The following is a 17,059-nucleotide window of genomic DNA, read 5'->3' on the forward strand; positions in this document are numbered from 1 at the left end:
TCGCGACCGAGGGCTGGTAGGTATTTTTTCGAGCTTAGTCGAACATAACATTTCGTTAAATCATGGCCGAGGGCCGGTAGGTTTTTGTTCGATTTTAGTCGAACATAACCTTTCGTTAAATCATGGCCAAGGGCCGGCAGGTGTTTGTTCAAGTTTAGCCGAACATAAACTTTCGTTAAATCGCGCCCGAGGGCCGATATGTGTTTGTTCGAGCTAGGTCGAACATAACCTTAATACGAAGGTGTTCTGATAAACGTAAGTTTCTTATTACTATGACATTGTTTCTTTGGGTACATACTTGGAGAAAGTTACAAACTTTGAGTGTTGGCTGGTGTTCCAGTCCCAGTCTACCTAGTCCCTTCATTGCTTGACTTTGAGAGTATTGAGAAGTTGAGCAATGAAAGATTAATAACAGTCCTACCCTCGCGCACATTAACTCAAAGTGGTCCCTTCGTCTCCTCGTTAAAAACCTCCTTGAGACAACCCAAATGGACAAAACTCAAGTGAGGGAAAAAGAGTGTGACTTAGGGGACACGTTTTCTCTCAGAAGTTGAAGTATTTGAGGTGGTTGATGTCCCAATTGTTTGGTAGTTGCTTTCCTTCCATTGTCTCTAGTTGGAATGAACCCTTGTTCGCTTTGGCTGTGATTTTGTACGGGCCATCCCAGTTTGTCCCCAGTTTGCCTTCCCGGGGGTCTTTGCTCTCTTGAGTTTTGGCTTTCAGTACGTAATCCCCAACTTTAAGCAGCCGAACCTTTGCTTTCTTATTGTACTAGCGTTCTACTTGTTGTTTTTGGGTTGCTATTCTTATGTACGACATATCTCTTCGTTCGTCGATTTTATCGAGTTCTTGCCTTCTGCTCTCATCTTTACTCGTGGCTCTTTCATGGGAGTACCTTAGGATGGGTTCTCCGACCTCGACCGATATTACTACCTCGGTCCCATAGACCAAAGAGTAGGGCATCTCTCTTGTACTTATCTTCGGGGATGTTCGGTAGTCCCATAATACCTCTGGTAGTATTTTCGACCACAATCCCTTGGCGTCTTCGAGCTTTTTCTTCATGATGTTTAATATGGACTTGTTGGAGGATTATGCTTTCCAGCTGCCCGCTAGGTGATATGGGGTTGAGAGTATCCTCTTGATATGTCATTTCTTGAAGAATTCAGCTATTTTCTTTCCCGTGAACTGGGTCCGTTGTCACAACTGATCTCCTTGGGTAGGCCGAATCGACAGATGATATTTCTCCATATAAAGTTGATTACCTCTTGTTCCCGTATTTAGGTGAATGCTCATGTTTCCACCCATTTAGATAAATAGTCAGTTAAAACCAAAAGGAGTACATTACACTGCCCTTGCTGGGAGGGGAGGGGGCCTACTATGTCCATTCCTCATTTGATGAACGACCAAGGGGAGGTGACTGAGTGGAGGTGTTTGCCTGCTTGATGAATCATTGGGGCGTACTTTTGGCACTGTTCGCATTTCCTCATGAAGTCTGCGACGTCCTTTTTCATGTTGGGCCAATAGTATACTGCCCGTATGAGGCATCTGACCAGTGCTCGATTGCCGGACTGGGCACCGCAATGGCCTTTATGGACTTCTTCGAGGATGTGTTAGGTTTGGTTCGGGCCCAAACATTTCGCCAGAGGGCAGCCGTAAGTCCTCTTGTGTAGGTCGTTATGAAGGAGACTGTATCTGACCGCTTGCATTCTTAGTTTCTTGGCTTCTTTCTTGTCGCCTGTGAGTGTGTCGTCTTGCAAATATGTGATAATACGATTGTGCCAATCCCAAGTTAGGTTTATGGTTCTTACCTCGATTTATTCTAGTGATCAATTGAGGAGATGGACTATGTTTTTATCCCCGATCGTGATGCTTTTGGTAGCTGGCCAGTTTGGCGAGGCCATCTACTTCAGCATTATGCGCCTGTAGGATCTGGTCGAGTTGGCATTCATTGAACTCAGGTAAGAGCTTGCAGATTTTGGTTTGGTATTTTTGCAACCTTTGATGCTTGATTTGGAAAGTCTATGTGGCTTGGTTAACTACAAGCTGGGAATCACAACGGAGTTTCAATCGTTTCGCCCCATACTTGAGTGCTAGCCTCAACCCTGCAATTATGGCCTCATACTCGGCCTCATTGTTAGTCATATCCGGGCACCTAATGGACTGACGAATTACTTCGCCTGTAGGGAGCTCGAGTACGAGTCACAGTCCGGACCCTGATGCATTGGATGCGCCATCGGTGTATAGGACCTAGAGGTCTTATGTTTGGAAGGAAGTTTGGACGGTTTCCCTTTCGACTTCAAGCATTATTTTTGAACTGAAGTCGGCGACAAAGTCGGCTTTCCACCTATGACTTTATCGCCGTCCGCAGCTGGTATATGATATCGTGCTCGCTTAGCTTGATAGCCCATTTGACCAGCCTCCCCGATAGCTCGGGTTTATGCAAAATGCTCCCCAGGGGAAAAGTTATGACGACCGAAATATTGGTGGTATTGGAAATAGGGTCTAAGCTTTCGTGAAGCTACGACCAAGGCCAGAGACAATTTTTTGATGTGTGGGTACCTCGTCTTAACGTCGATGAGTGTTTTGCTAATGTAATAGATGGGAGATTGCGTACCTTTATTTTTGCAGATCAAGACTATGCTTACCGCTACTTCGGAGATAGCTAGATAGATGAGGAGTTGTTCCCCAGGTTTAGGTTTTGAAAGCAGGGGTGGTGATGATAGGTATGCCTTCAGTTCTTGCAGAGCCTGGACGCACTCGGGAGTCCATTCGAGTCCGTTGTCCTTTTTGAGTAAGCCAAAAAATTTGTGACATCTATCCGACGACCGCGAATGAATCTCGATAGGGCGGCGATTCGACCAGTCACTTTGGACTTGCTTGTTGGTTGCTAAGAGTTCTGGTATCCCCTCGATATCTTTGATTTGGTTTGGGTTGACCTCGATCCCTCGTTGCGACACAAAACCCCCAAGAACTTTCCCAAGGCTATGCCAAACGCGCATTTCTCCGGGCTCAGCTTCATTCCGTACCGTCTTAATATGTCGAAAGTTTCTTTTAAATGATCGATGTGATCCTCTGCCTTCTCAGACTTGAACAACATGTCATCTATATATACCTCCATGGTATTACCTAGATGGTCTTTGAACATCTTTGTTACCAATCTTTGATACGTGGCCCCCGTATTCTTCAGCCCAAACGGCATGACCCTATAACAATACGTTCCATGGTGGGTGATGAACGTGGTCTTCTTCCTCCATAAGAATTTGGTTATAGCTTGAGTAAGCATCCAAGAAACTCAATAGTTCGTGCCCTACTGTTGCGTCGATGAGTTGGTCGTTATGAGGTAATGAGAACGAATCCTTCGGATGAGCTTTGTTCAAGTATGTGAAATCCACACACACCCGCCATTTCCCGTTTTTCTTTTTGACCATCACTATATTGGCGATCCACTTGGGGTACTTCGACTCCCTGATTGAGCCGTTCTCTAATAGTTTTTCCACCTCTTCGCGGACTGCATCATTGATGGTAGAGTTGAATTTACGCATGACTTGTCTTACTGGGGGGGTGAACTTCACACCATTGATAGAGGCGTCATCGTCGTCGCCGATAATCATGTTGATAGTACGAGCTGGCGATGGCGGCTTCAGTGGGCCTTGATGTTCACGTCCTCTGGGGAAGTTAGTTCTCCCCTTATCGCTTAACAACTCTTTGAGGTTCCCTTGCCGCAATATGTTTACGATTTATTATTTGAGGGCGATGCAATCTTCTGTTTTGTGCCCACGTTCCTGGTGGAATTCACAGAGGGCTTCAGATTTCCTGGTGTTCATGTCTGATCTCATCTTCGGCGGCCACTTTACCTTCGTTCCGAGTTTCTCAAGAGTGTAGACTCTTTCTTTAGGTGACACACAAAAATTGTGAGTAGATAGTAAATGGGTCATACCTCTTTCGTTCCCGTGAGTCCCTGTCCTTAGCCTAGATGAGCCTTCTTCATAACCGGGTGATCCCTCCTGATATTGTCTCTTCGTTCCTTTCTCGATTCGGTTTGTACCGATGTTCGCCGGTGAGTTGGTCCGTTGAGATCGTCTTCGTCTGCTCGGACCTCGGTGCAATAAACATTTTGGATTTCATCCCAAGTGGTTGGGGGATAATTTTATCAACCGGCTCAATAATTTTCTAGTCGCTCTTGAACCATCTTTACTCAACCCGTTTTGGAAGGCCACGACCGCCATCCCTATGGATACGTTCGACAGAGTCATCCTTACTTTGTTGAATCGGACGAGGACGCCCCTTAGTCCCTCTCCCAAGGACTGCTTGATAGCGAATATGTCGTTTACTCTTACTTCGGCCTTCTTGGCTCCGGCATGGGCAGTTACAAACCTGTTGGTCATTTCCTCGAAAATTTTTATGGAGCGGGCTGGTAGCTGTGAATACCATGTGAATGCCCCTCCCGTAAGGGTCTCGCCAAACTTCTTCAGCAAAATAGAGGACACTTGTTCCTTGGCGAGGTCGTTGCCTTTCACGACGGTGACTTTATGAGTCACATGATCCTCAGGATTAGTCGTTCCATCATATATCCTGGGGTAGGGCGGCATTTTGAAGGTTTCCGGTATAGCATGCCGGGTTGCATCATCAATGTACGACTTCTCTACGAACCTGTCGGCGTCCCTTTTGGCAGCAGTTTAGGAGCATTCGGTATCTTGTCGACTCGTTCTTGGTGTTATTTCATTTGGTCTCGGAGTGCTTTATTTTCATTATCCATTTCTTCCATCCTTTTTAGAACGACAACGATGGCGTTGTCACCTGCACTATTAGTAATATTGTGAGTTATACCAGTTGTCGGATGGCTTGGTCGGTTGCACTGCTCATCTGTTTGTTGTATCATGCAGGCTCTTGTGGTTTCTGTAGTCATGCCTGGAGTGGGTTTGTTGAGGACGCTCACTAGCGTGTCGGTCAGCCATGCTTCGAGGAGTTTTTTCACAGCTAGGGGCGTCCTTTCTTCTGCGGACGTAGAGGCTCCTTTTTTCACTGGGTTTTGTTATGCTGCAATGGGGAGGGGAGGACCTCTCGCGCCTAGGGGACGCGTTGGGCGTCACGTCCTCGCCTACTGTTTCACAACTCTCGTTGATAACATTCATGAGGTTGCTAGGGAAATCACTCATTATTTTTGTCCTTTCTCATTGGTTACCTGCCATGTAGGTTTTTGTACATACAAAAAAAGGAGATCTCGAGGCTTTTGATGTTAGTGATTTGCGTTAATTGTAGATCTAGAGGAAACTAAAAATTTAACAAAGAAATCCCTACAGACGGCGCCAAATTGTTTGACCAAAAAATATATATCCTGGTTTAACTAATTAAATTTATATGAATGAGGGTTAATCTTAGTTAACAATAATATCCCAAAGATGAAGTTCTCAGAAGTGCAATAAATACTACGTAGATATGTTTTAATAGCAGTGGTAGTGCACAACCAATATTGAAGAAGTCAAAGGAAATACTATAGCATTAAATATTGATGAATAGTAATAAATATCACTTAAGTAAATAGATTGAATGAGTCACCAAGAAAGGATGGAATCATTGAATGTTCTTTCTGACAATAATGAATGATGGATGATCCTTTGAATATCCGAGTTTTTCTCGGATCAAATGAAAAAACATAAACAATAATCTTAATGAAAAGGTTGTGTGTTGTACGCTTTCAATAAGATCCGATTCTCTCCTTTAAAGTCAAAGTGTATTTTACAAATGAATATCACATGTCTCCTATCATTGTGTCTCTTTCTATTTATAGGGAACATGTTCCTAAAAATCCTAACAGTACAGGTACAGAGAATATCCACTAGAATATTCTCTTTTATGTTCTATCTTGAAACTAGCCGTTATAACTCCGTCAAGGGTGCTCGACCTCGGGCTCGATCCTTGGTGACTTTTCGACCTCAATCCTTGCTGACTCCCTGACCACGACCTTCGTTGTTATTTCGATTACTTCGATACGCGGCGTCCCAGGAATATTTTACTAATACCATTTTGACTAAAGATCGATTTTGACCCATCAAACAATCATTGTCTGAGCTTTAAAATTTAACAAAATCTGTATAAAAGAACTTGATAAATTTACGCAAAATGTTAAAGAGCTCTTTCTTAGATGTACGCCTATCAAAAATACGAAAGACACTATACTCTCATACGTGTTTCTCGTACGTTAAATTATTTTAAAGTAGAACTTTCTTAATAATTTTGACTGATGAAGTTAAGAAAAATTAAGTATTTAGTCATTTAATTCAACAAAAACCAAACTGTGTGAAATATTGGAAAAAATTATAAAAACTAACATTTGTTTAAGAATTTCAGAATTAACAACAAAGCATGTGCAAGTTTTCAAACTAAAAAATACGTCCTCCCTTTCAATTTAACGGTCACTTTAAGCTCAAAAAATTATCCCAAAAATATTGTTACTTTAGGGATTTTAGATTGCATTGTTATTTGTTTCCAACTCTACTCTTAATATTAAAGAAGTAAATAGTTTTTTTTAATGTTGCTTAATTCTCAAAAATTATTTAATCGGAATAATATAATAAATTATATCTCATATATATTACGTATTGTTTAATAAACGTGAAAATAGCTAAAATAAAGAAAAAGAGTAGTTAAAAATGGGAATTATTGGAACTGCCCAGAAGCTTCAAAATTACGACGGGGGTGTGAAGTAAGATTCAAGCCAACAGCAAAACCAACACACCGGGCGTCACATAACATGCCACGTGGACATTATGCCAAATGTCAAATCTTTATTGGTTAGCCACTTCACTTTCCACCTGTAACCCCAATGGTATATATACCCTACTCTCCCTTCTGTTACTGAAATTTCCTCTTCCCAATTAAGTACTAATAAACTTCACCGGAGATCTTTTTTCCGATTAAACTCCGATTTCCTAACGCCGGCGTGCGAATATGTTATTCCGAATAGGGATAATCCTATCATTGTTTTTGCTGCTCACTCCAATTCCATGTCAATCCGCAGTTTCCAGCATAGATCTGGGATCCGAATGGTTCAAAGTCGCCGTGGTCAACTTAAAACCCGGTCAACCTCCAATCGCCATCGCTATTAACGAAATGTCCAAACGGAAAACTCCGTCTCTCGTCGCATTTCACGCCGGCAGTCGCCTCATCGGCGAAGAAGCTTCTGGAATCGTCGCTCGTTATCCCAACAAGGTTTACTCCCATCTCCGTGATCTAATATCAAAAACCTTCCCGCACGTGTCCAAAACCCTTGAATCTCTCTACTTAAGTTATGATATTTCGCCCGAGGAATCGAGAAATGTGGCGGTTTTTAGGACTGAGAATGGTGATTTCACGTCGGAGGAGCTGGTGGCGATGTTGTTGAAGTATGCCCTTGGATTGGCGGAGGCGCATACTCGGGGAACGCCAGTGAAGGATGCGGTGGTGACTGTGCCGCCATATATGGGAGTGGCGGAGAGGAAAGGGCTGCTTGTTGCGGCAGAATTGGCTGGTATCAATGTATTGGCGCTGGTGAATGAACATTCTGGTGCAGCATTGCAGTATGGGATTGATAAAGATTTTTCAAATGGGTCAAGACATGTGATTTTCTATGATATGGGTGCGGGTAGTACCTATGCTGCCTTGGTCTACTTCTCTGCTTATAATACTAAGGAGTTTGGGAAGACTGTCTCAGCTAACCAATTTCAGGTAAAATTAAGTAACCGTTTCATTGATTTTAAGCTCAGAGTATTATTTGTATTTGTATGAATAGAATTTTTTATATATTTACATGCAACATTGCAATTCTGATGGTTTGTATAGTTGTTGTGGAGAATGCTTCTGTTGAAGTTATTTTGTTAGGTTTATTATTTCGGTGCAAAGGATTGTAGCATTGTATATAGGGGTGGATGTACGGTATAAGCTATGGTATCTATACCAGTAGCTTTGCGTCAGACCTTGAATATGTGTTAAGAAATCTACTAGTTGTGTATAAATATTAAATTTTGAACCCACTAACTCAAAGCGTTAGTGGACTCACTAACATCCCGAACCCATAAAATTTAAATCCTAGTATAGGTACTTAATCTTTTTTCCTTGAATGTTAGATAGCTAGTATAACAGATGAGTGTTGCAGGTCAAGGATGTTAGATGGGATGCGGAGCTGGGAGGGGAACATATGGAATTAAGATTGGTGGAGTACTTTGCGGATGAGTTCAATAAACAGCTTGGAAATGGGGTTGACATAAGGAAATCCCCAAAGGCAATGGCGAAGCTAAAGAAACAAGTTAAGCGAACAAAGGAAATTCTTAGTGCAAATACAGCTGCTCCAATTTCAGTTGAATCTATTTATGACGATCGGGATTTTAGGTGAGTTTGTTGTTCATTGATTTTAATGCACATGAATCTGATTTCTTTCTTATTTTCTTGTTCATCTATTTCTGGGAAATTTTAGTTCTGAAATTTATCTTTTAGTTCCCCAGTGTGCTGTTAGTAAGTGAATGATGTCATGTTATCTAGAGAATGGTGGTCAATAAGTCCTGTCTATGATATGAAAGGCTTGGAGAAACTTTATGCTGCATCAGAGTGAGACTTAGTACCATATGCCATGCACTGGCTACAGTATTTCACGTGCTGCTCGTGATGAACCCTTTAAGTGATTCGACTCGATGTGCTCCAGATATGATGGAGCTATTTTTTCAAAGAATAGGCTCTTGCTGTAATTTCTTATTTTGAATTTAAACCTTATTGTTCCTGTTGCTCTTTTAAGCTTTCACAAATTTGATATCACTTGAGAAGTTCATGTACCGTGAAATGGGTTATTACTAGAAACAAAGGGGCCCTACCTTTTGCACCTTTACTACCATAGCCTTCCAGAGATATTTTGGACCAGGCCAGGACCAATATCAGTTTTGTCTAAGTAAGCAATCCTAGAGATCCTTTATATAAACGAAAAGGAGAAATACTTTCTTTCTGATGTGCAATGGCATATGCGGAAGGTGAAGTATAGCATGAGGCAAGGCTTAGCTAAAAGTCAATGCAGTCGCACACGCTATGATTTTATGCTATAGAGCTTATGCGATTAATCTGAAACTGATTCTCTAGGTATACACATTAATTGGATGGCATTGTATTGTTTGTTGCTCTTCCACAGTTTGCCGTGTTTGCATTTTTTCTTCACAATATTTTAGTTAATATGGCATTGCGGATTATGTAAACTTTTAGTTGACACGATCAAATTCTCAATTTCGTATTGGATAAGGAAGTTCTGCTCCTTCGTGAATAGGTTGCTATCTAAGACATATAGGAGCCAAAGCCAGTACCCACCCTTCTTCTTGTGTGTGACTTATGTGAATCTACTGCCATTCTTTCACATTTGGAAGCGGAGGAAGAGCGATCTACTACTAAATTATCAATTGTTCTTTAATTTATTCACTCATCAGAACTTTATTTTCTCACAGGAGCTCAATAACTCGTGAGAAGTTTGAAGAGTTATGTGAAGATTTGTGGGAAAAAGCTCTTGTACCGTTAAAGGAAGTTCTTACACATTCTGGTTTGAAAGTGGAAGATATTTATGCAGTGGAGTTGATTGGAGGTGCCACCAGGGTGCCAAAATTGCAGGTCTGTGTCTCTGCTCTTTTCTTAACAAAGTTGAGGTCTACCAACTACAGTTATTGAATACACATATTAGTTGTTGCCATATACTAGCAAACCCAAGAAATATTTTTGATTGCCGATGAAATGTATATTATAGGATAAAATAAATGTTGTGTTGCTGGCTGTTGGAGTTTCTTGCCACTGAATCTGTCAGCATCATCTTTATCTGCCAGCAGGGACAAACTGTAGTAGTCATGTAAATTTGGATATCATTGCTTGTAGCATGATTGATTTAGGGATTTGTCAAGACACTGATTGTTTTCTCGAAAATAAATTACATTCCTCCTTTGCAGGCTAAGCTTCAAGAATTTCTTGGAAGGAAAGAACTGGACAGACACTTGGACTCTGATGAAGCAATTGCGCTTGGTGCCTCGTTGCATGCTGCAAATATAAGTGATGGAATCAAATTGAATCGTAAATTGGGGATGATTGATGGTTCTCCGTATGGATATGTGATTGAAGTGGACGGTCCAGATCTTCCCAAAGATGAAAGCACCAAACAGTTGATCATACCACGTATGAAGAAACTACCCAGCAAGGTATATCAGAAATTTGTTTTGACTGTATATTGTTGGGGAAATGACAGGTTATTAAAGAGCGTAATAATACATGACAGTTTTATGTCCCATTGTGTGGTCTAACTGCAGATGTTCAGATCCATTGTTCATAACAAGGATTTTGAAGTTTCACTAGCATATGAAAGCGATGACTTCTTGCCACCTGGGACTCCTTCACTTACATTTGCTCAGTATGCAGTGTCAGGTCTTGCTGATGCCAGCGAGAAGTAAGAATCAGCAATATATGGATCAAATAGTGGATCATGATCTGTTATTCTGAGCTTTCTGCTTTTTCTTTTAGGTATGCATCACGGAATCTTTCTGCCCCCGTCAAGGCTAATCTACATTTCTCCCTTAGTAGAAGTGGAATATTTTCATTAGATCGAGCTGATGCTGTTATTGAAATAACTGAATGGGTGGAAGTTCCACGAAAGAATCTGACAGTGGACAACTCAACCTCTGCTTCTGCGAATACATCAACTGAAAGTAGCCCCAGTAATACAGAGGAAAGCAGTGAAAATTTGAATGCAGACGGTGGTAACAGTAATACCTCTGATCCTAGTGCAAACGATTCTAGCACCACAAGTCTTAGTACAGAGAAGAAGCTGAAGAAACGGACTTTCCGAGTTCCACTAAAGGTCATCTGAACTTATCGATTTGCAGGGGGGCTATTTCGAATCCCCTTCATTCCATTGGGTGCCAGGGAAAATGCTATTTAAAAATACCTTTATGTTACGAAGTTCTTTACCAGTCTTATCCGTGAGGCTTCTTTGTTCATGTAGATTGAGGAGAAGACTGCTGGGCCAGGAGCATCCCTTTCGAAAGAATCTTTTAGTGAAGCTAAAAGCAAACTAGAAGCACTGGACAAAAAAGATGAAGAAAGAAGAAGAACTGCAGAATTGAAGAATAGCTTGGAAGGATACATATATGACACAAGAGACAAGGTTTGAGGGCTTATACTTTTTGTGTCTTTAACACTTGTGGATGCGTCGGGCTTATACTTTTTGTGTCTTTAACACTTGTGGATGCGTGTGATTATCTTGACACCTGATCCACTCAGCTCCAGGAACTTGAAGCCCTATCTATGTGTATTATTGATTTTCCCATTTCACGTTCCAATTGCATTTGCTTGTTCTCCATATTGATTTATATAATATTTTTTCTCTAGCTTGGTAAAGGCTTTGCAGCTAGATAAATCTTTCTGCAAGAGTTTTCAAGCACATATCCATGCTTTAAGATCCTCCTGATGCATCCTTTTATTACACTGTTTTGCTTTTGTGCCCTTAAATGAAACTTCCACATAGACACAGAACACAGACACGTGCAGACACACTCTGTTTCTCTGGTGTGTGTTCGATGTTGTCACCTTGTGGATCGCTGTTAGCTTCTCAAATTTTTTGTTTCTCTTGCGATGCACTTTTTTATGAGTTGGCTTCCAGTGGCCCCCTGTCCTGTCACTGCTGTTTCGTGCCAAAATTTTTATTCGTTGATCGCATGAAACTGATTAATAAAACACCTCTCTTTGTTATGTTTGCATGTGCTCATTAACAGCTTGAATCTGAAGATTTTACAAAAGTTTCCACCAGTCAGGAGCGTCAATCATTTATTGAGAAACTTGATGAGGTTTGCCTACTTCCTCTTTCCATGTTTGGTCATATATATGTATATATATTGTAAATATTAAATGAAGTTGCTGCACATTTTTCAGGTACAAGAATGGTTGTACACTGATGGTGAAGATGCTTCTGCCACCCAGTTTCAAAAACGTTTAGATGAGCTGAAAGCTTTTGGTGATCCCATATTTTTTAGGTCTGCTCCTAATATTAACGGTCAAACACTGAAGAATAGTTTTTTTAGTACCACTTTAAGTAGCTATGCTGAATGTAAATATTTGGTGCAGACATAATGAACTTACTGCACGCCCTGCTGCATCTGATCATGCTCGCAAATACCTTAATGAAGTGCAACAGGTAGGAAATTTGATTTCTTCTTCTATTCATGTTCTTTTCTGTTTGGTTAAAGATTATTTGGATCATGAAGTGTAGAATGTAAGCTTGAGAGAGTAATTGCGTTATGGTAGTATCTGTATCTAGTAGGATAAAAAACAGTACCTATTTAATTTTTTCCAAAAGGCAAATGGAGAAATTAGTAAAGGTTTACTAGGTTACACACTTACACTGGCACATCAATCCGAAAGTTGGTACTGAAGTTTTTCTAGTGGGAATGTTGGAAAATAAGCTGTTTATTCTGAGGCACTGTTTGAGATGATAATAGAAAATGTACTGATGAAATTGATATCAACCTGCATCTGCATTTCAGTGATTTTACATTTGGTGCCATAACTGTCGTTGTGCTTAAGTAGAAAATTCAGTTAGTTACATTGTTGATGCTGACCTTACTATCCAGATTCCTTCGCAATACTCTGTGTGATTTTCAAAGCTGTGCGCCAGCCAGGAAAGCTTTCCCATCTTTTTCTCCCTTTAATCCTCGCAATTTACCTTTTGTTTATTTCTTGGATACTTCAGATTGTGCATGGATGGGAAACAAACAAATCTTGGCTTCCTAAGGGAAGAATAGATGAGGTGCTCTTTTCAGCTGTTGTGTTTGTCTTTTTTCTGTTGTTGATATAATAAAAGCTAGACATCTCTTCTCATATGTTCATAGCTGGGAAATAAAAAGGGTCATGTTTGCAGGTTTTAAAAGAAGCTGAGAAAGTGAAGAATTGGTTAAATCAGAAGGTGGCTGAACAGAAAGAGTAAGTTCCCTTTTCCCTGCTCATGTCTTTCAACCTTTATCTTTTTCCTATTTACATACATAGTTTTGCCTCTCCCTTTTCTTTTCATACTTCTCTGCTTGTTTCTCTTACCACCTTATTTAGTCACTGAACGTAGCGTGCCTTTTTTCTGTTGTAACATCTTGTTCTTCAAACTGTTGAGCCACTGAACCCCTGAAAGTGATAACTGAAATTCTCTCTCCGTAAAGAATGAAGCTAGAGGATCTGTGTATCAAAGCATATACTCTTTGATTCGAACACTTGTGCACATATATTATATACACATACATGTGTGTGTATATGGGCCTTGAAAGTGAAAACTGAAATACTCTCTCCGTAAAGAATGAATCTAGTGGATCTGTGTATGAAAGCATATACTCTTTGGTTCGAACACTTGTGCACATATATTATATACACATACATGTATGTATATGGGTCTTGCTAACCTACTACAACTCCATTTTCATTTCCTTCATTTACCTTCTAAAGCACATTAATATCTTTTTAATAGCAGGACTTTTTTGTCTTTCCAACACAAAATCGAAGCACCAAAAAGACCATCTCTCCTCCAAATCAACCACGCCTTCTCTATTCTTTCCTCTTCACTGGCAAATACTTCCTCGCCATTTCTTTTCTCGGCGATCTCCTCTTCATTTGTTTCCTTCGGTGAACTACTCTCCTTCCTCTTTTCCTCTACCCCTCACTCCTTTTTCCATCTTTCTTAGCCTCTCCATTTCTTTCTGTGACCAAGTCATCCTTTTTCTCCTTTTTCCCCTTTTCTTCCATATATGTTAATCAAAGAAAAACTGGAAGAGTGAAGTATAAGTATAAGCTAAGAAGAAGGTGGTGTAAGTCCCGTACAAATACCTTCCAAGAGAGCAAACCTCTGGGAAAAAAAGTTGATTCTCTGATATGCTTCTTCAGCATGTTAACTACTTTTTAACTTTTTCACAAGCTGTACCACATCACTTTTGTAGGACAAGGGAAAAGGACAGATAAAAGTGATGTGGTACAGCCAGTGAAAAACATCTTTTTATTTTTATGCAATGCTAACCTACTATAGCCAGTGAAAAAGTTCTTCACAATGCTAGCCTATTATGGCAAGCGAAAATGTTCTTCACGGTGCTAACCTACTATCTGTAGTAGGCCACATTTCTTATTTGGTTTTGTATTTCATGCAACCAAATTAGGAGGGAAGAAGGTGGAACTTTGCTATCTTCTTTTGCCCCTATTCAATTGGGGATTGGAGGAGGATTGTACTGGTAGAGTAGAAAAGAGAAGAAAATGGGTGCTATAAGAATGTTTATCCGCAGGGCTTTGGTTAAGTGATAAGGACGGGTGATGTGTGGTTAGCACATCGTAGCTTCTAACCCTGCCATGTACAAGGTTAAGTTGGATAGGATTAGAGCAGCGAGCCCATACACCCCGAGCTCTGAACCTTTTCACCGACTGGAGTTGGGCCAAAAGCCCACATGGGACAACTTCAATATTAAAAGAAATAAGTAAAATAAAAAGAACGAAATAAGAATAGCATAAATACTGATTCTCTTTATTCTCTGAATTTTCATATGTTATTTGAGTCGGTTCTTGAGTTTGACAGCAAAAGTTCTCTGGTGGAAAACTATATAAAATATCATCAGGCTGTGCTGGTTCTCCATAAAAATTGTGACCCATATATCCCAGTGGTCCGGCTTGCCAGTTTGAGGAAGTCATAACTCTCTCTACAAAATTACCTTCTAGAAGAAACAACTTTCTATAAACATTGTTCTGAGAAAATTTATCTTATTGTTTTTTTTTTGAGAATGGTAACATTTGTATTAATAAAAAATGCACTAAGGCAGTGCATAACCATATGTACAGGGAATAGTAGATCAATCTTGGTCTACCTATTTACAAAAAGCCTAACATGTCTACCAGAGATTCTGTATCCTCTACAAGACTTTCTTTACACCAAAAATGAAATAGAAGAATACAGTCCATCTTGACATCCTGAACGGATTTGTATCTGTCTTCAAAAACTCTTGAGTTTCTCTCCTTCCATACTGTCCACCATATGCATGCAGGTATCAGTCTCCACCTCCACCATGTCTTTTGACTGACTGAGTCTCCAGTGTTGTTCCAAGATTTTAGTAACTCAACAGTAGTAGCTGGCATAGACCATCTTAGCCCAACAATGTTAAGGAACAGTTGACACAGTTGACTTGTAATAGGGCAGTGAAGGAATAAGTGGCTGTTCGTTTCCAATTCCCTGTACATAAAAGACATCTAGAGCAAAGTTGGAATCCCCTCCTTTTCAGGTTCTCTTGAGTTAAGCATGCTTCTCTTGCTACCAGCCATGTGAAACAATCACCTTATAAGGAGCTTTAACTTTCCAGATACTCTTCCACGGCCAACCATCTATGTGACGACCAGTGTTTGATAACAAAAGATAAGCTGCTTTGACAGTATACATCCCATTCTTACCATTGAAAATTTATCTTATTGTTGCTAATCTTTTTATCCCTTTTCTCATTCTTTTGTATGTTTAATGCCTTTTTTATTTTTCCTACAGCACTCCTGGATTCAACAAGCCTGCATTTACTTCTGAAGAAGTATATGAAAAGGTTCTCGATCTTCAAGACAAGGTACTTGACCTAAATCATCGTTAATTTGCTCTAGTGATAGAGCTGACCAAGAATTAGGTAGTCAACTTCTTCTCCATATGAAGCTTTCACCTTTTGATTCTGCCTTTCTCTTCTTTGTGGATCAGGTTACTAAGGTAAATAGAATACCCAAACCGAAGCCAAAGATTGAGAAGCCTGTGAAAAATGAAACTGAAAGCAGCAGGGAGAAAGCAGACGCTACCAACTTCTCTTCCGAGGAGGGTACCTCCCAGAAAGAAAAAACAGCTTCAGATGCAGAAAAACCATCCACCAATGGAAAAGCTGATGCCCAGTCTAAAGATCACGAATCAGACCATGATGAGTTATGATTATTACCTACAATGACACATCAAAGGCTAGATAACTGCAAATTACAAAGAGGAAGAGACAACAACTTGAGTTGTAGAGTATACTCCGAGTCAAACCCATCTTTTTCATGGAATGTTTTTGGGAGTCCTCGGTCTCCAGGCAAATATGGGTTCAAATAGTACATGCTAAGAGATCTTACACTTAATCCGTTGGTAGCTGTAACACCATATTAATGTAGAAGAGTGGGACATTATTCATGCGCCGTTTTTGGCTGCAGAATGGAATTTTGTTAGCTCCCCTCCTATGAACTCTTTCTATCACCAACCTCTGCCCCTCTTGTTCCCTGAAACTGCACTTCCTTTCTTTTAGAAACTGGAAAGTGTCCACTATTCCTTTGGGACAATGGATGCGTATTTAATATATGGAGTATATAAATTTTGAAATACTTGTATCGTTAAGTTATGCCACTATTGTCTGGTTGTGCTAGAGTTACCCTGCTGTTGGCAAAGTCATCTACCTTGCTCTCCAGCTTTTTATGGGTCAGCCATTTTTGAAAACAAGGGGCGGGGAACTGATGTGAATCTCAAGAAAACCAAAAGCTACCTAACCCACAAAGACATTTCATAATTTTGATTTAGGATCCAGGTCTCACTACTTAACAATTAGATGATAATAGGTGATGTATTGTGCAATAATGATATAACAGATAATCAAGTTTAAATGTTTCTTGAACGTGGAAGTTTAGCTCGTTATAAATGGAGCTATCGTTATGTATAAATAATATCATTTTTGCTTTCGTCATATTTCTAAACAATATTTAGTTCCTCTCCTGGTTACTGATACTGGGGAGGGTGGCCAAAAGCATATACTTGAAAGATTTCTTTTATGTGGCTTGATTTTCGATTTTCACTTAAGTTCTGCTCTTTTCGAGTGAAGAATAGTTGTTTCACTCTTGGCATTGCTTTGTTTTTCTCTTCCCTATCCTATCAACGACTTTCAATCTTTTTGTTCGAATTCTCTTTGTTTGTACTAAACTGCTTGCAGAATCAATCCTGTTCCTCACTGAAATTAGAGACTCAATCATTTCGAGCTAATATTTTGGAATCCACTAGGTTGGGAGTCCATAT

At 40.2% G+C, this 17,059-nt stretch overlaps 1 protein-coding gene across 1 annotated transcript; it reads left to right on the top strand.

The window, feature by feature from the left end:
• Window positions 1–6,852: 6,852 nt before the first annotated feature.
• Window positions 6,853–16,375, top strand: LOC107811763 (heat shock 70 kDa protein 17). The gene is made up of 14 exons (XM_016636756.2): window positions 6,853–7,704; window positions 8,132–8,364; window positions 9,456–9,615; window positions 9,945–10,190; window positions 10,299–10,435; window positions 10,510–10,846; window positions 10,991–11,152; window positions 11,760–11,831; window positions 11,917–12,017; window positions 12,109–12,178; window positions 12,734–12,790; window positions 12,902–12,963; window positions 15,533–15,605; window positions 15,731–16,375. The coding sequence occupies exons 1-14, from the start codon at window positions 6,949–6,951 to the stop codon at window positions 15,950–15,952; spliced, it is 2,688 nt and encodes an 895-aa protein (XP_016492242.1). The 5' UTR covers window positions 6,853–6,948; the 3' UTR covers window positions 15,953–16,375.
• The last annotated feature ends 684 nt before the right edge of the window (window positions 16,376–17,059 follow it).

The sequence above is a fragment of the Nicotiana tabacum genome, chromosome 2 (genome assembly GCF_000715075.1).
Source record: "Nicotiana tabacum cultivar K326 chromosome 2, ASM71507v2, whole genome shotgun sequence".
In the NCBI taxonomy this organism is placed as follows: Eukaryota; Viridiplantae; Streptophyta; class Magnoliopsida; order Solanales; family Solanaceae; genus Nicotiana; species Nicotiana tabacum.